This window comes from Ovis aries, chromosome 2, assembly GCF_016772045.2.
Source record: "Ovis aries strain OAR_USU_Benz2616 breed Rambouillet chromosome 2, ARS-UI_Ramb_v3.0, whole genome shotgun sequence".
NCBI lineage: Eukaryota > Metazoa > Chordata > Mammalia > Artiodactyla > Bovidae > Ovis > Ovis aries.
Genome location: NC_056055.1, coordinates 36,906,431 through 36,924,854, shown reverse-complemented (window position 1 = coordinate 36,924,854; position 18,424 = coordinate 36,906,431). Strand labels below are relative to the sequence as shown.

Sequence of the window (18,424 nt, the reverse complement as noted above, 5' to 3'; positions counted from 1 at the left end):
TTTTTTTTTTTGAGATACTTTTAAGTAAGAAGGGAAAGATTTAGAAAGGGATTATTGCAAGACTGAGGGAACATGTTTTTGTATTGGCTCTGGCTTCTGTGACACTCCTGAACTGACCATTCTTTAGTGTCCCGAGTAGCAGGGACTAGCCCAAAACTCTGGTCTCTGCCATGCTGTTTTAGGAAGAGTCCTCTGGGACTGTCTAGGTCTGCAGCTCCCCTACCTGGTCTTTCAGAAATCTTCTCCAGCACACACTGTTTTAGAAAAAGAGAAAGGCTAGTTGTTACAGAGATGCAAATCAAAACCACACTAAAGTATGATATCACACGGGTCAGAATGGCCATGATCAAATTGTCTATAAATAAATTCAGGACAGGATGTGGAGAAAAGGGAACCTTCCTATCCTGTTGGTGGGAATGTAAACTGGTACAGCCACTATGGGGAACAGTATGGAGGTTCCCTAAAAAATAAAAATAGAGCTACCACATGATCCAGCAATCCCACTCCTTGGCATATATCCAGATAAAATAATAATTCGAAAAGATGCTTGCTGTCTTCTCTGGTGGCGTACTGGATAAGAATCTGCCTGCTAATACAGGGGACACGGGTTCTACCTCTGGTGCAGGAAGATTCTACATGTGGCAGAGCAGCTAAGCCTGTGCGCCGTAACTACTGAGCCCACCTGCTGCAACTATGGAAGCCTGAGAGCCTAGAGCCTATGCCCTGCAACAAGAGAAGCCACCACAATGAGAAGCTCATGCACCAGAACAAAGAGTATCCCCTGCTAACTTCAACTAGAGAAAGCCCACACAACAAAAAGTAGTGAAGACCCAACACAGCCAAAAACAAATAAATAAAATTATATTAAAAAGAGAAAAGATGCAAGTATCCTAATGTTCATTGCAACACTCTTTATAATAGCCAAGACATGGAGTCAACCTAATTGTCCATTGACATGGATAAAGAAGATGTGGTACATATTTACAATGTAATATCGCTGCTGCTGCTGCTAAGTCATTCAGTCGTGTCCGACTCTGTGTGACCCCATAGACGGCAGCCTACCGGGCTCCGCCATCCCTGGGATTCTCCAGGCAAGAACACTGGAGTGGGTTGTCATTTCCTTCTCCAATGCATCAAAGTGAAAAGTGAAAGTAGTCGCTCAGTCGTGTCCAACTCTTAGCGACCCCATGGATTGCAGCCTACCAGGCTCCTCCGTCCATGGGATTTTCCAGGCAAGAGTACTGGAGTGGGGTGCCATTGCCTTCTCCAACACAGTGTAATATTACTCAGCCATAAAAAAAGGATGAAATAATGGCAACACAGATGGACCTAGAGATTATCAAACTAAGTGAAGTAAGTCAGACAGAAACCAGTAACCAAAGCACATATTGCTGGGCCTTCCCTGGCAGTCCATTGGTTAAGACTTCATGCTTCCAATGCAGGGAATGCAGGATGGATCTGTGGCCCTGGAACTAAGATCTCACATACTATGGCAAAAAAAAAAAAAGGCTGAATATTTGGAAACTGCCTGGTAGTCCAGTGGTCTGTGCCTCCACTGCAGGGGGAATGGGTTTGATCCCTGGTCAGAGGATTAAGATCCCGTATGCCATGTGGTGTGACCAAAAATAAATAAAATAAATAGTTTTTTTTTTTTTTTTAAAGCACATAACCCTTCCTGTTTTTCTTCATCCTGGACTCCCCTCTGGGCACACCACTGTGGGGTCAGTTACAGTGGCTGCTGCAGTGGCAATATTTATTGTTAGCAGACAACATGCCCTTTCCACAAAAAGCAGATTTTTTTTATCCCTTTCCCTCCCTATTTCACTTTCATGCATTGGAGAAGGAAATGGCAACCCACTCCAGTATTCTTGCCTGGAGAATCCCAGGGACAGGGGAGCCTGGCGGGCTGCCATCTATGGGGTCGCACAGAGTCAGACACGACTGAAGGGCAGCCGCTCCCTATTTCATGGGTAGCCAAATGGGATATATAAAGCTCTGGTTTCTCAGCTCCCTGCCCTCTAGTGGTGGGCTTTAGATTTCAGTCTGAGGCCCCCGGGGCAGAGATAAGGTAAATGACCTAAGACCTAGTTTTTACATCTGAGCTCAGCAAAACACCTGGCTTGACCTGGTGTGGCTTGGGGGAAGGGGCCTTCCTGCTATTGCCCAGCTCCTAGCTCACTAGGTTTCTGTCTTAAGGTTCACTGAGGGAGTTCCCTGGTGGCCCAGTGTTTAGGATTCTGGGCTCTCACTGCCATGACTCAGGTTCAATCCTTGGTTAGGGAACTGACCATCCTGTGAGTGGTGTGCCAGAAAAAAAAAAAAAAAAAAAAAGGAAGAAAGAAAGGCAAGCTCACTGAAGTCTCAGAGACATTTCAAAGCATCAGGAAGAGCTTGTAAACTTGGGTCCACATCTCAGTTTGGCCACTTATCCTCTGGATGAACTTGAGGTGTCTGTTCTCCACTGCGAAATGGGGAGGAGGTTCAGGCAATATTTAGATGACTCTATAAAGTGCCAGGGGAGGAATTAATTTGATATTTATTCTAGTTTTAGCCAACTGGTTTGATCCAAGGAAAAGTTGGAGAAGGGACAGGATTGTGCAAAGGAAACACTCCTGACCTCACCCAGATGGTCGTTGGAGCTACTGATAGTCCTGTCCTCCCCACAATTTCAGATTTCTTATAGCCTTCTTACCCTGACCACTTCCTGTGCTTTGTGTGTGTCTGTATATATGACACACAGAGAGAATATGGTTAGCCCCCTTTCCCCAAGCCTGTTTCTGCTGCCTGGTGGGGCTAGCATATGGTTACAGTGAGGTACCCACTACTCTAAGTAGTTCCTGAAGCCAGGGTTTAGGTGAAGCAGATCAAACCCCACAGCCCCATACCCCATCCCCTTGCTCTTCCTCCACCAGAGTCACTGAACAGGTAAGTGAGGTGATTGTGGATCCAGGGTTATACCCTTACCTATCCTAGAATATCAGCTCTGGGAGGGCTGAGACTATGGCTTGTGCACACAGGGACATCCTTTTCCGCCACATGGAGCCTAGGTTCCTGGCACGCGGTAGATGCTCAGTAGGTAAATATTTGCTGAATGAATGACCAAATGACTTAATGCAGCAAAGAAGTCTTTTAAGCATCCTGGAGCTGAGGGATCTGTAGTAAGCAGTTTCACAGAGGCTGTTTCAGGGTAGTTAGTGGCTTTGGCTCTAGAGTGGGATCATCAGAGTCGCCCCCTGTAGGGGTAGTCAGTCCTGAGCCCCGCCCCCAGGTGGTAGGGCGGACCCTTGGGCTGTCACGTGCCGGCGGCTGTTCAATCATCGAGGCCGGGGCGGGGCCAGACAGACGAGGCAATGGGGGCGAAGTGAGCAAGCTCCAAGTTCCAGACGATACCTCCCCCTTTGTGGCCTCCAGTCGCGCCGCGGAGCGTGTCCTGAGCAGCGCCAGCAGGCGTTAGAGGCGGACGCCATGGCCACAACCTTTCGGGCAAGCGGTAACTGCCGGGCGGCCGGGACTCGCTGGGACGCGAAACTGAACCCTCCTCTTCCTTAGGAAGTTGTCGTCCCTGCCCGCAGGTCGGCGCGCCCACCGGTCCAGGCACGCGCGGCGAAGGGATACGCCGGTGTTGGGGCTGCAGGCTAATTGGCGCAGCTCCGGCCTTTAGCTCTTGAGCAGGGTGGGGCCAAGAGGGTGCATCCGAGCTTGGGCCTTCTGCAGGGGAGAAGGGGGCGGAGAGCTTTGTGACTGATCTGGACTCTCTGCCGCCAGAGCATCAGCATATCCGCTACAACCCGCTACAAGATGAGTGGGTGCTGGTGTCAGCGCACCGCATGAAGCGTCCCTGGCAGGGGCAGGTAGAGCCCCCGCTTCCGACGACAGTACCCCGCCATGACCCCCACAACCCTCTCTGTCCGGGGGCCACACGGGCCAATGGAGAGGTCAGTCTTTAGATACTACATCTGCAGGCTTGGCGGGGAGTGGGAGTAGGGGGAGTAGCTCCATCTCCTTTCCCTTACAGCTCCCCTTCACCCCACAAAGGAATGGACCCTAACCCTTCATCTCACAGGGGGAGTGGACCTCCTTCCGGGTCATATCCCACCAAGTCTTTTTGACCTCAGAGTGGCCTTCCCCACCTACTTATAACCTTGAGACCCACCAGATGACTGGTGGTATAGGCCAGCAAAGGCTTCTAGCCCATCCTTGTCTGTAGGTGAATCCTGACTATGAAGGCACCTTCCTGTTTGACAACGACTTCCCAGCTCTGCAGCCTGATGCCCCTAGTCCAGGTAACCTGGTTCTAGGTGCTGTTGGGGAGCAAAGAGGTTGTACCTTGGTGGGGGACTTCTGCTGCATAGAGTAATACCCCTTTATCTTAGGACCCAGTGATCACCCCCTTTTCCAAGCAGAGGCTGCTCGAGGAGTTTGGTAACAATGAATTTCTACTCTTACACCCTTCAACCTGGGGCCTGGACTGAATACTAGGATTGGGCCCTACCCCCAACACAGCAAGCCCTATACCTATGTCATCTCTCCTTCCTTCACCACCTAGTAAGGTCATGTGCTTCCACCCCTGGTCGGATGTGACACTGCCACTCATGTCGGTCCCCGAAATCCGAGCTGTCGTTGATGCTTGGGCCTCAGTCACAGAGGAACTGGGTGCCCAGTACCCTTGGGTGCAGGTCTGTGAAGTTGCCCCCTCTCTAGTAGAGAGGAAGGGAAGGGGTGGTACAATTTGGTTCTGGGAATTGGCACTTTTATTTCCATGGGCTGTGGTCGCGAGGGGTTGACTTGGTGTCTTTTTGGCTATAAAGCTCCCTACTCCTACCTCGTAGATCTTTGAAAACAAAGGAGCCATGATGGGCTGTTCTAACCCCCATCCCCACTGCCAGGTAAGAGTGTGAGGGGCTTCCATAGATATCTGGGCTGAGTCCAACCCAGCATTGTGGGGTGGGGACCTGGAGTAAGGGAAGGGCCAGAGGAAGTATGCTACTGATGTGGAGGCTCAGGGGGTGAAGGATCTGCCTGCACTTCTACTGCCCCTTGACAGGTGTGGGCCAGCAGCTTCCTGCCAGATGTTGCCCAGCGTGAGGAGCGATGTCAGCGGGCCTATCAGAGTCAGCATGGAGAGCCCCTGCTCGTGGAGTATGGCCGCCAGGAGCTGCTCAGGAAGGTGGGAGAAAGCCAAATCTTGTGTCCCTAAGAAGCCCCTAGCCTCACCCCAAAAGGAGAGGTGTGTGAAGGAGAAGGGTAGAAGGGAAGTAGCAGAGAGACTTGCTAGGAGGACACAGCAATAAGCTAAAAGAAAGATAATGAAGGCTTAGACTAGGGTGATAGTGATAGAGGTGGTGAAAAGCCATCAGTTTCTTCATAGGTTTTTTGGTCTTCCTTTACCTATTTGCTGGTCTCCTCACACCCACCTTGATGACATCATTTCCATTGGGTTGGCCTAGGAACGTCTGGTCCTAACTAGTGAACACTGGTTAGTGCTGGTCCCCTTTTGGGCAGTGTGGCCCTTCCAGACACTACTGCTGCCCCGTCGGCATGTGCGGCGGCTGCCTGAGCTGACTCCTGCTGAGCGTGACGGTGAGTCTCCCAGCTGGGCCCCTGGGGCCAGGTTTTGGCTGGGGATGGCTCTGGGGGGGACAGCATCTGCACCCCAGACTGAGAGTCAGGCTCTGATTCCAGATCTGTCCTCCATCATGAAGAAGCTCTTGACCAAGTATGACAACCTATTTGAGACATCCTTCCCCTACTCCATGGGCTGGCACGGTGAGGCTTCCAGAGCATCCATATCTATCCCCAACGCCATTTCTGGGCTCCTGGGTCCCAGCTTAGTGGACTGAAACTCCCAGCAGGCCTTGGAACACTTGCTGGGGAAGAATTCAGAGCAGATAAGCCGGAACTGAGGGTGGAGACGCGAACTTAGTGAAACTGTGTCTCCCAGTGCACTTTCTGGTGCCTTGTCTCTCTGGCAGAGAATGCTGGGAGATGTAGTTTTCAGGTACCTGCTACGGTTTGGGGAGCTAGGCTGAAGAACTAACAAAGGACCTTTCCTAATCATCTCTGCCTTCTTTCTGTCAGGGGCTCCCACAGGATCAGAGGCTGGAGCCAACTGGGACCACTGGCAGCTACATGCTCATTATTACCCTCCACTCTTGCGCTCTGCTACAGTTCGGAAGTTCATGGTTGGCTATGAAATGCTTGCCCAGGCCCAGAGGGACCTCACCCCGGAGCAGGTCAGGATTTGGAACACTCTGGATCCTTGGGTCCCCTTTTCTCTCCTGTTTCCTCAAGGGATCGCAACAATCATGACCCTAAAACCCCCCATAACTTGGGTATTCCTGGGGACTCCAGAGCTGCTCAACTGCTTCATCTCTGGCTATTCCAGCAGTCCTTCTCACCAACCTCCCTGTCCCACACACCCTCCCCAGTGTCTAGTGTCTTCTCGCACATCTGAACTCCATACCCCATTCTGGGCAAACATTACTCTCCCTAATTATCCCCTTTCCCCCTTCCAGGCTGCAGAGAGACTAAGGGCACTTCCTGAGGTTCATTACCGCCTGGGGCAGAAGGACAGGGAGACAGCAGCCATCGCCTGACCACGCTGACCACAGGGCCTTCTGCCTGAGGAACCAGGGCTTAGAATTTGGGCAGATGTGGGATCAATAAAACTATGCTTCTCAAACTTTAATCACATATTCTAATGCCAGAGGAGTGTGAACTCTGATCCCTGGGGGTCTGGGGTTAAAGGCTGAAGGCATAGCTCCAGCCACAACTTTCTTTGTCAACTTTTTTGCTTACTCAGTCGCTCAGTTGTGTCCGACTCTTTGCGACCCTTTGGACTGTAACCCGCCAGGTTCCTCGGTCCATGGAATTTTCCAAGCAGGAATACTGGAGTGAGTTGCCATTTCCTCCTCCAAGTGGACCTTCCCGACCCAGGGATTGAACCTGTGACTCCAAGAGATGTGCAAAAATTTAAGAGTGCGACCTCCCCACCTCTCCTTTGCCCCAAATCTCTGAACAGAATTAATACTCAATGTCATATGTGGCTTAGAGTCTTTTACTCCTAGGGTAACAAGGCAGCCCAGTTTAAAATTGTTTTAGAATCCTTTGTTCTTATCTTTGGCTGAGGCTTTGGGAAAACCAGAGCCTCCCTTGCACCATCCCTAGGGTGTCAACTCACCACGCCTGGGACTGAGGGTTTGGTGGGCATCAGGCGAGGAGGATCCTAGTCCCAGTGGTCAGTGGCCAGACACTGGGCCGCTGGCCAGAACCCTGGCTTTGTGAGTGGCTGCATCTTGGCTCTGCTCCAGCCCACAGAGGCTGAATGGGCGGGCAGGGAACGTGTACGTGGCTTTTTGTCCTTGGCCTTTCCAGACTCCCACATGCAGCATGTATGCATAGTGTCTGCACACCTCTGTTGCCCCTGTGCCCCAGTCATTGCAGAGGATGGAAGATAGCCCTGGCAGGGCAGGGCTGCCAGAGTTAGGAGCCCTGAGGCCTGGAAAGAGGGCATGATATGCAGAGTGACCCTCGGTCCAGCCACGCTTCTCTGGACCTGTTTCCCTGGCAAGACTGTAACTGCGGGAATAACAAGTCATACAACCCAGGAGATGTGATGCACCTAGGGTCTTCCAAACATTTAGGTGAAGTCAGGAGCTTGTGAGTGATACAGGAATGGCCAGAACACTTTTTGTCTCCTTTCTTTCCAAGGGAATTAAGACTCTTGGAGGGGGAATCACATCAGGCAGGACTGTAATACCCTGACCCAGGATAACGTTTGCTGCCTTCCAGCCCCGGGTCCTGTCTTCCTAGAGACCCTGGAGGGGAAGGGTCAACTTGGAGTGTTGCCCTGTTTTGAAGAAACTCAGCGACTTCACTTTCACTTTTCACTTTCATGCACTGGAGAAGGACATGGCAGGCCACTCAAGTGTTCTTGCCTGGAGAATCCCAGGGACGGCGGAGCCTGGTGGGCTGCCGTCTATGGGGTCGCACAGAGTCGGACACGACTGAAGCGTCTTAGTAGCAGCAGCAGCAGCAGCAGCAGCAGACAAATGTGGCACACATTTTCCTTGAGCCCCCATTGACTGGGGAATGGAACCCTAGATGGGTGGCTAGTTTCTTAAGACATACATTCCTACTACACACACACACAGACACACACACACATTTGATCCTACACCTTTGAATGGCCTGCATTTTGGAGTCATCCGAGGAGTTTTAAACAGTACTGATTTAATTGGAGTGTGGCTTGGCGGTTATAAAACCACGATGTCCAGTGACGTTTGAGACCCACTGCCTTAACAGCAGTCCACCTCCTTGTCTTATCTGGAGTCAGGGGCACCTTCAGCTTCCCCGGTCACCTGCCCAGTAGCTCCTAAGCCACAAAACCTGAGGCTTTGTTTGCGGACAGCTGGGAGGGGGGAGGGGCCTGGGAGCTTCAGGTCCCGCGGTCCCAGGAGGAGGGGCTTTCGGGGCCCGGACCCAGGAACCCAGCTCCACGCTCTGTCCCCCGGCGGCAGCCTCCTCAGTCCCGGACGGGACAGGAAGTGTCCGGCCGAGGTGGGGGTGGAGGTGATTGGCAGTTGGAGGCTCCAATGGGCCGAGACCCCCCCTATTTCACCCTGCTCCTTCCATTGGCGCCTGGGCGGAGCCGCCCCCACGGCGGGGCCCCAGGCCGGGAGGGAGTCGAGGCCGGGGCAGAGGGCGAGGGCGAGGGCGGAGGGCGCTGGCGGCGGCGGCCGCGGAAGGTGAGGCCTGATGGGGCCGCGGGTGAACTGGCGGGAACTTCGCCAGGAGAGGGCGGGGCAGGGGGGTGTGGGATTGAGCGACTGACGGACTGTCAGTGTGCCTGTGTGTGTGTGTGTGTGTGTGTGTGTGTGTGTGCGTGCGCGCGCGCCTGTGAGACTGCCAAGGCTGTGTGTGACGCTGTCAGTGTGCGAGACTTCACAACAGTGTCGCTTGGTGCAACTGTCGGCTAGTATGCCTGCGGGTGTCGCTGTGCTTGCGGCTGAGTCTGCATGTGGCTGTGCGGGTGTGCGATTCCGTGTGCGTGTGTCTGTCAATGTGCAGTGTAGGGGCAGGGACTGGGTCAAACGTTTGTGCGGGTGAGACGGTCCGTGAGCACAGCGGGGCAACTGTGTTTTGGGAAGGTCTCTGCGGGATCTGAGATCGTGTCTGCCAGCGTGAGAGTGCGTGGCTGGGTTTGTGTGTGCTCAGGTGTGACTTCAGCCGTGGCAGAGTAAGAATGAGACTTGCACTCCACGTGTGTCCTGTGTCCTGACTGTTAGACTGCGTGGAGCTGGGTTTGCATCTTGAGGACCCACTTAGGTAGGTAGCCGATGACACTGGCCTTTCTACTCAGTGGCCTGCATGGACGGACCCATCTCAACACACTTGGCTTCCCCTTCTTTTAGTGCTCCTGTCACTGGCCCTTTGACCCTTATTTTCTGTTTCCCTGGCTGACTCAGTTTTCTATATATCTTTTTCTCTCCCTATTACTTTCTTCCTAGCTGATGACACTGACCTTTCTACTCAGTGGCCTGCATGGACGGACCCATCTCAACACACTTGGCTTCCCCTTCTTTTAGTACTCCTGTCACTGGTCCCTTGACCCTTATTTTCTGTTTCCCTGGCTGACTCAGTTTTCTATATGTCTTTTTCTCTCCCTAATCCTTTTTTTCCTAGAGCTCATACTCTGTGTCTTTTCACAGTTTCATCTCTCCAGGGATCTCTGCTAAGAGCCCCTTGGAAGAAGAAGCTTAAACCATGATGAGGAGTTGCTCACAGGGAGTGCTGTGACCCGCATCCCAGGGGTGGAGTGCTAAGTGTATGTGTGACTGTGCAAGGAAGACTTCGGTGTCTGTGTCTTTGTGCGTGTCTGGGTATTTGTAAATGTACATGTCTCAGTGTATCGGTGTAACTGTGAGTGGCTATATCTAAGAGTGTGTGTCTGATGGTAAGTGTGGGTCTTGTTAGTCTGGCACCAGGGACCAAAGGCATTTCCTGGTACTGGGGCCTGAAGAGGAGAGGAGGGAGGTAGGAGGAGGTGAGAAATGGCTGGAACGTCCAGGGGAGGAGGAAGCTGGACTCTTTGGCTTTTCTTTATATCCCTCAACATGGGGCCTCTCTTCCCCTTAAAACACAGCCAGCTGTACCCTAAGGAAATATTTGCTGGGAAGTTAATATGAAAAGAGTGGAAGCAAAAGTGTGTGTCTGCTTTTTCATTTGACTGGGTCCACGTGTGTTCAGGGGAGTGTCTTTGTTGATGGTGCCTAGGGAATCCCCCCTTGAGTGTGCCTGTGTTTGGCTGTGTGAGAACACAGGGAACCTCTCACTGACAGGGACAGAGCAGCCCTCCTTCCTTTCTCTCTGGCTGTGCCTGGCTGTGCCTGTGGCTTCCTTTCCAGACTTGGGGGAGGCCTCTTCCCTTCCCAGGGCCTTGGGTGAGAGAGGGTGGGAGGGGAGGCGGGAGGAGGGGGAGGGGGCCTGGCTAGGGGCCTGCAGAGCTGCGGGGGCGCAGAGGGGCGGGGGCAGGGAAGGGGAAGGAGGGGACGATTCTGGGGTCGCAGAACTGAGTGGAGCTGAGACGGTACTGTAGCTGGTGGGAGGAAGTCCTGGAGGCCATGGACAGTCAGCCACTGGGATCACCGAGGTAGGGCAGGGCTGAGCTGGGTAAATGTGGCTGGGGGGCTGGGGTGAGCCACTGGACACACTCGGACAGACACAGAGACACATAGAGCTCCCTGCTCAGTTCTGTGGGTCGGGGCGATTTGGACTCTCCCTCTTCTAGAGCCCTTGCCTGGGGCCCTTTCCCCATCTGCCCCTTCTCCTGCCCCAGTTCCCACCTCCCCACTGCCTTCCTCCTCCTGTTTTCTCCCAGCCTGAATCCCTTTCTTGTAGCACCCCAATCCCCGACACATACACAGTTGATTATGTTTTCAGCCTTTGTGAGATCCTGCTGCCCTAGCCCAGCCCCCACCGCCTCCCAGTCCTGATCTCTTGCATCTCTGGCCCCGTGGCCCCCACCCAGCCTCCTGTTCCCCCGGGCTCCTAGCTCCTCTCAGCCTCCTCTCCCCTCCCGCCACCCTGTCTCCATCTGCTGGCTCCTCGCCCACCCCAGCCTCTGGCAGCAGCCCGGGCATCTGGATCTGCTTAACTCTGCAGCCTCAGCCTGCACCCTAGCCCTGTCCAGCCTCCCAGGCTCGAGACCAACAAGATTCCAGAGTCAGGCTCAGAGGAGCGGCCCAAATAGCCAGAGCAAGGGGCCAGGCTTGGCAGCCAGGGCAGGGCTAGGCCTCATGGCAGGGGAGCAGGGTGGGCTCAGACCCACCCTTGACAATCCCCGCCCCAGGGTGACAAGGGCGGCCACAGGTCAGTCAGAGGCAGCAGCTGTCCCTGGGCCAGGTGGGGATGGACACGAAATTCCCAACAGCTGGATTGGAGGAGTTAATGGGAGTGATGGAGCCTGAGCCAGCACTTGGTGCCAGGGGTGGGCGCCAAGGGTGGTGCGGGGGGAGGGGGGGATGGCGGTGCTGGCAGAGGCTGTTGCCTCGGGGTTTTGTTCTGGGCCCTAAGCCCATGGCTGAGAAGGAGGGTATGATGGTGTGTGATGGTGTGTGTGTGTGTGTGTGTGTGTGTGTGTACTCACACACAGCACTAGGTGTATGGTGGAAAGGGGACCTTACATCAGATCCTCCAGTGATGTCTGATAGCCTTACCCCACATGGATCCTCTTTTCCTCCTAGAAAGCCCCAGTTTGGAAGAGGAGGAGGCAGGCTTTAGCCTCCTGTCTTGGGCGTGGGGTACCGCTGACCTTGCCTTTCTTCTCGCAGATGAGCAGCAGCTGCTCAGGGCTGAGCAGGGTCCTGGTGGCCGTGGCTGCAGCCCTGGTGTCTGCCTCCTCTCCCTGCCCCCAGGCCTGGGGCCCCCCAGGTGAGAAGAGTCCTGCTCTATGACCCCCAACTCTGATTTGTGATGCCACCAGCACTGTGGCCCCTTCTCAGGCCTGCCCTGTGACCCTCCCAACCGCTGACATCCAACCTGGCAACATTCCCTCTCCACCCTGCCCTTTGAGCTCTGTCTCCAGATTATAACATGATGCACTCGGGTCTTAAAAGTCCACCCCTTATCCTGTCACTCTCACAAAGTGTGGGGTAGGATGGGAGAGAGGGAAAGGAAGAGCCTCTTCTCAGAAGTGCCTTCCACAGGGGTCCAGTATGGGCAGCCTGGCAGGGCCCTGACGCTGTGTTGCCCTGGAGTGACTGTTGGGTAAGTGCTCCATCGGACTGTTGGGTTGATGGAACCCTCTCATGATGCTTTCTTGACTTTGCCCAGTCCTCAGACCCCTCCCATCCTTGCCCCTTGTATCTGTAACCTTCACCTCTCTGTCCTAACCCTCAAACCATCCTTATTCAACTGAACCTTCAACCTACATGTACTGAGTGCCTGCTAATTGCCTGGTCTCTTCTAGCTAGACCTGGGATACAGCAGTGCACAAGCCAGGCAAGATGCCAGGTAGTAATACCTGCAGGGCAGGAAATCAAAAGGGAGTGATGTGGAAGAGGAGAACTGAATGATCACTTTTTATTGGTCATCAGGGAAGGCCTCTCTGAGGAGGTGATATATATATATTTTATTTGGTTGCACTGGGTCTTAGTTGTGGCATGTGGGATCTAATTCCCTGATGAGGGATCAAACTTGGGGGAATGTGGAGTCTTAGATACTGGACCATTAGGGGAATCCATGAGGAGGTGATACTGATGCTGATTTCTGAAAGTAAAGTGAAAGTGAAGTCGCTCAGTCATGTCCAACTCTTTGTGACCCCATAGACTGTAGCCTACCAGGCTTCTCTGTCCATGGGATTTTCCAGGCAATAGTACTGGAGTGGATTGCCATTTTACCTTCTCCAGGTGATCTTCCCAACCCAGGGCTCGAACCCGGGTCTCCTGCATTGTAGACAGACGCTTTACCCTCTGAGCCACCAGGGAAGTCAAGGTTATGGTATAAGCAGCATTCCTGACAGAGAGAACAGCTAGTGCAAAGCCCTGAAGTGGGAGTGAGTTCCATACTTTTTAAAAAAATCACAGTTTTAAACTTTTAAACTTTATTTACTTTTGGCCATGCCCTGGCTTGCAGAATCTTAGTTTCCCGACCAGGGATCGAACCTGGGCCCTCAGCAGTGGAAGCACAGAGTTCTAACCACTGGACCACTAGGGAATTCCTGAGCTCCATAGTCTTGAACTGAAAGAAGCATAACCTAACTGAAGTCCAGTGGTGGAAGGGGAGAGAGGGAGGTGATGAAGAAAAAAAGTAAGGTGAGGGCTAGATCACCAGGGGCTTTGTAAGCCAGCAAACAGAGTTTGAATTTTACCACAAGCACACCAAGAAGCCAGGGGAGAGCTATGGCGTGGTCTGACTCATACTTTGACTCTTCCTTCCATCTATCATCATCTCATCTCACCCTCAGGACTCCAGTGTCCTGGTTTCGGGACGGGGAGACAAGGCTGCTCCAGGGACCTGCCTCTGGGCTAGGGCCCGAACTGGTCCTGGCCCGGGCAGAAAGCACTGACGAGGGCACCTATACCTGCCGGACCCTGGACGGTGCACTTGGGGGCATGGTGACCCTGCGGCTAGGCTGTGAGTTGGGGAGGAGTGTTGTGGGGGGGTGATGAGAAGTGGGGCTCCTGAGGGACTGCAGGCCCAGAGGAAGCCCTCTGGGATGGGGAGGGCCTGGGGGCTTCTCACTCTCCAGCTGTGCCCTCTGCCTCTAGACCCCCCGGCCCGCCCCGTTGTTTCCTGCCGGGCTGCTGACTATGAGAACTTTTCCTGCACTTGGAGTCCCAGCCAGGTTAGCGGTTTACCCACCCGCTACCTCACCTCCTACAGGTGTGTCCAGCATCGGCTGAGTATGCCTATATGTTTGGGTGTATAGCAAAACGTGGGTGTGAGAGTAGGCGGGAAGGTACTGAAGGAGGCCTGAGAGAGAGGGAGGACTCTCCTTTCCTTCCTGACCTCAGATGACTTCTTCCCTGCCAGGAAGAAGACTGTGCCGGGAGCTGATGGCCAAAGGTAGGACGTGAGGGGGAAGCTGGGGGCTCCAGCTGGATCCCACAGCGAGCATTTCCAGAGTTCAAGACTACATCCTTCCTCCTAGGATGAGTCCATCCTCAGGGCCCTGGCCATGCTTACAGGAGCCCCCTGGGGCGGCCCGCTGTATAGTCCATGGGGCAGAGTTCTGGAGCCAGTATCGGATCAATGTGACTGAAGTGAACCCCCTGGGGGCCAGCACCCGCCTGCTGGATGTAAGCTTGCAGAGCATCTGTGAGTACCCAGTCCTAGAGGTCTCCCCAGATCCCTACCACAGAGACCCCAGAGACCCCAGAGTATAGATACCATCGTAATTCATAACCCTCCTCCCGCTGAGCTCCCACACAGTTCCCTCCCAGCACAGGTCCATTTCAGCACACAAATGGCCCCCAGGGAGACTTCGGCAGAATCCAAAGAGATCAGAACCCTAGGAGGCAGGGTTACTTCAGCTTCTAGAGGTTATTGCCACCACCCCCTTCCCTTTCAAGTCCTTCCTGGCTGCCCAACCCCAGTGCTGCCTCTCTGCTTCCAGGCCCGGTGCTGAAGGCAGCTCCATCTCGCATCCTCCCTGCCCAGTGGAAAGCCCTCTCTGGCTTCCTCTTGACCTGTGTGTAGGAGGGGATCACGAAGGCTCTGGCTGGAATTTAGGTCAACTCATCTTCCTTGGAGGGAAAACAGATCACTCTTTAACTCACTCAACAAACATTTCAAAAATCCATCCTCAGATAACAGGGATTACAGATCCTGAGCCTAAGGGATGATCAAGCCTAAGATTTCCCCAAGTTCCTCAGCAGTGCCTCCTCTCTGGGACTTTTAGGCACACACCTGCCTTCCCTTGGGAGGCGATGAGGGAAGGATGAGCACCTCTCTTGTGCCCTGACTTTGTGTCACCCCTCCCCCTTCACCTGCCCTCAGTGCGCCCTGACCCGCCCCAGGGGCTGCGGGTAGAGTCGGTGCCTGGCTATCCTCGCCGCCTGCGTGCTAACTGGATGTACCCTGCCTCCTGGCCCCGCCAGCCCCACTTCCTGCTCAAGTTCCGGCTGCAGTACCGTCCAGCACAGCATCCAGCCTGGTCTACGGTGAGGCCTTGGAGTGCACCCTGGTCTGGGGCTGTGGGTCCTGTCTCTAGTTTCCTGTTGCTGGTGTTCTGCATGACCAGATCTGGGAGGTTAATGATGCCCCGTGGGCTCCCCGCCTACAGAGCACTCTCCCTAGGCCAGGCCTTGTCACGGGGACTGCGCCTCCTCCCTCCGCCCTCCAGGGCTATAACTGATGTCAGCCCATCTGTGGGTAGATAGCAGTGACTTTTTAAAAATAACTTTTCTAGGAAAGGGAGGGCCTTTCACCCAGAGGCACAGACACTGATATACTCATGTGTGAATAAAGGTGAATTCCCACCTCTGGAGGTGGCAGAGATTGGCTAGCATCAGGCCCGGGGAGCTGCTGCCTCAGATAATAACCAATATTTACTGTCTGTCAAGCACCTTGCTTCACATTTACTATCTCCTTTAGGTGTACACCAGGACTTCCCTGGTGACTCAGATGGTAAAGCTTCTGTCTACAATGCAGGAGACCTGGGTTCAATCCCTGGGTCAGGAAGATTCCCTGGAGAAGGAAATGGCAACCCACTCCAGTACTCTTGCCTAGAAAATCCCATGGACGGAGGAGCCTGGTGCAGGCTACTGTCCATGGGTCACAAAGAGTCAGACGCGACTGAGTGACTTCACCTCTATTGTACAAATAGAGAAACTGAGGCACAGAGAGAGGCCCAAAGTGACTCAGTAAGTGGTACAGCAAAGATCTGAACCCAGGCAGTCAGTCTGAAATCACAGCCAATCTATAGAGCTATGCACTTTTATCTTGTGAACGCTAGGTGTAGACCTAACACCACCAGCCACCCTATATGAGGCTCAGAAGGCCGCATCAGACTGACAGGGACTGGACTGGGAGGAAAGGGTGCTTTTTGCACACTGAGGCTGGAGCGGCGTGGGAGGGCAGGAAGGCTGAGTGCTTATGACTGGATAACCTGCCAGGGAACTCTCTGCACTCCCAGGTGGAGCCAGCTGGATTGGAGGAGGTGATCACTGATGCTGTGGCTGGGCTGCCCCACGTAGTGCGGGTCAGTGCCCGGGACTTTCTGGACGCTGGCACCTGGAGCTCCTGGAGCCCCGAGGCCTGGGGGACTCCAAGCACTGGTGAGAGAGCCTAAGGAAAGGGCAGAGGCCAAGCCTATCTATCTGCAGGGATTAGCTGGCCACATTGCACTTGCGGCCCCAGGCTTCAGCTGTACTGCCTGCAGCCCTGCCCTAGCTTAAGCCCCGCCCTAGCTTTGACCCTGTCTCTCAGCTTCCCTGGTGGCTCAGAGGTTAAAGCCTATGCCTGCAATGCAGGGGTTCGATCCCTGGGTCGGGAAGATCCCCTGGAGAAGGAAATGGCAACCCACTCCAGTATTCTTGCCTGGAGAATCCCATGGGTGGAGGAGCCTGGTGGGCTACAGTCCACGGGGTCGCAAAGAGTCGGACATGACTGAGTGACTTCACTTTCACTCAGCCTTTACCCCTGCTTACTTACCGAAAGCTGGCTCTGCCCCTTTGAGCTCTGCCTCCTAGGCGCCGCAGAGTCCAACCCCAGCCCTGGCCTCCCTGGCACCTGGCAGGCTTGGGCCTCTGTCCCCACCCCTCATGGACAGTTCTCAGGTCTCATCTCCCTCCAGAGCCCCTACTGAAGGAGATATCAGTCGGGGACCAGCAACATACACAGACAGAGGAAGAACCTCAGGCAGACAGCCCTGCTCCCCCAAGGCCGTCCCTTCTACCCGACCCACAGCCACTTGGTGAGCTTGAGCAGATGGGCAAAGGTGGGAGAGAATGACAAAGCCCCAGGGAAAAGGGGACACCGAGTCTGGTCAGGCAGCCTTGCTCTTGTGGCTGACATCTGACCCTCTGCCTCAGACCACAGAGACCCCCTGGAACAGGTGGCTGTGCTGGCATCTTTGGGAATCTTCTCTTTCCTGGGACTGGTGGCTGGGGCCCTGGCACTGGGGCTCTGGTAAGTGACTGGCCCCTTAGCCTCTGATCCCACACAGATGCTCTGATACCCACAGACCACACCCATTCCTACTCCTCATGACCCCAATCCCAGCATATCTGATTCTGGAGCCATTCCTCCTCCCTCTTCCACTCCCAACTTCACGATTCTACTCTTTCCTCTCTTAACCCTTCACTAATAAAACCTTTTTGGAAGAGTCTGAGATGCCCCACATTGTTAGGGAGACAACTTCTTTTTTGTGCTGTAGGCTAAGGTTGAGACCAGTTGAGAAGGATGGACCCCAAAAATCTGGGCTCTTGGCCCCAATGATTTCAGTGGACAAGCTTCCAGGTGAGTGTGACATCTGGGAGGTTTGGACTTGGGAAATGTGTGACCTCATTTTGACTGTATGGATTAAGAGCCACATGCCTTAATCCTCATAAGGGTTTTGGGAATCAAAGGTGGGTCTCCTCATTCTTATGACTTCTGGACTCAGAGATGGGCCTTTCATTCTTGAGTCCCTGAGCTTAGAGTTGGGTCTCTTCTGTCTTTTGTAGAATGCTGGGGCTCCTAGATGGGACTCCTTCATTTTCAGGGTATTATGCTCAGAGCTGGATGTCCATCTTTATTCTTGGGGTATCTGGATCCCCTCCCCTATTCTTGATATGCCTGGGCCCAGAGCTAGATCCACTTCCTCATCCCCAGGGTGTTGGGGCTTACACAAAAGTGGCTGCCCTATTCATTCTTGGAGTGTTGGGCTCATAACTGGGTCCCCTCCCTCACTCTTAGGGAATCTGGGACAAGATCTAGGCCTACCATCTCCCTTGATTTTCCTCTTTCTTGTAGGAGTCCCAAACCTGTAGAGGACCTTGGAGGCCTTCAGCTGATTCCATCCAATGCTGGTGTGGATGGATGGACAGATGGAACCCAGGCAGGACAGCAGATTCCCATGGAGGCGGGTTCTCAGCTGGAAGTTCTGTTTGGAGCCCATTTCTATGAGACTCTGTGTTCCCAACTTGCCAGTTGAAAGGTTCCTGGACCTCTGACTTCATCCCAGAGCTGGAGGTCTACCTGAAGAATGTGTGCAGGTGTGTATGGCTGTGTGTGTCCAAGTGTATGTGAGGCAGGGGACATGTGTTCTCTGCATGTATGTATATAGGTACCTGGGGAGTGTGTGTGGGTCTTATGCTCTTGGCTTTGCCCCTGGAGGGAGTTGTGAGGGTGTGAATAAAGAGAATGAGGAGGTTCTGTCTATTGACATGTCTCACAGCTCCAGATTCAGGACTCACAGGAGAGTGCATCAAACTTAGAG

General features: G+C 53.8%; 2 protein-coding genes across 9 annotated transcripts; both read left to right on the top strand.

Moving 5' to 3' along the window:
- The first annotated feature begins 3,336 nt into the window (after positions 1 to 3,336).
- Positions 3,337 to 6,688, top strand: GALT (galactose-1-phosphate uridylyltransferase). 3 transcript variants are annotated; one of them, XM_004004123.5, is made up of 11 exons: positions 3,337 to 3,490; positions 3,766 to 3,935; positions 4,208 to 4,283; positions 4,374 to 4,422; positions 4,547 to 4,676; positions 4,830 to 4,886; positions 5,045 to 5,167; positions 5,448 to 5,580; positions 5,683 to 5,766; positions 6,079 to 6,233; positions 6,516 to 6,688. In XM_004004123.5, the coding sequence occupies exons 1-11, from the start codon at positions 3,466 to 3,468 to the stop codon at positions 6,594 to 6,596; spliced, it is 1,083 nt and encodes a 360-aa protein (XP_004004172.1). In that variant the 5' UTR covers positions 3,337 to 3,465; the 3' UTR covers positions 6,597 to 6,688. The 3 variants fall into 3 exon arrangements, with proteins under 3 accessions (XP_004004172.1, XP_011973324.1, XP_042099015.1); XM_012117934.4 differs by having other exon boundaries at positions 3,337 to 3,572; XM_042243081.1 differs by having other exon boundaries at positions 3,337 to 3,594.
- Positions 6,689 to 8,698: 2,010 nt separating this feature from the next.
- On the top strand, positions 8,699 to 18,370 carry IL11RA (interleukin 11 receptor subunit alpha). Of its 6 annotated transcripts, none has more exons than XM_060410865.1 (14): positions 8,699 to 8,747; positions 9,711 to 9,826; positions 11,832 to 11,931; positions 12,207 to 12,267; positions 13,466 to 13,635; positions 13,770 to 13,884; positions 14,035 to 14,067; positions 14,153 to 14,319; positions 15,001 to 15,164; positions 16,139 to 16,280; positions 16,799 to 16,918; positions 17,037 to 17,133; positions 17,381 to 17,463; positions 17,959 to 18,370. In XM_060410865.1, exons 3-14 carry the CDS (start codon positions 11,832 to 11,834, stop codon positions 17,973 to 17,975), a joined length of 1,269 nt encoding a protein of 422 aa, XP_060266848.1. In that variant the 5' UTR covers positions 8,699 to 8,747; positions 9,711 to 9,826; the 3' UTR covers positions 17,976 to 18,370. The 6 variants fall into 6 exon arrangements, with proteins under 6 accessions (XP_060266848.1, XP_011973292.1, XP_042099013.1 ...); XM_012117902.4 differs by having other exon boundaries at positions 8,699 to 9,327; XM_042243079.1 differs by having other exon boundaries at positions 8,699 to 9,327; positions 9,711 to 10,045.
- Positions 18,371 to 18,424: the final 54 nt, after the last annotated feature.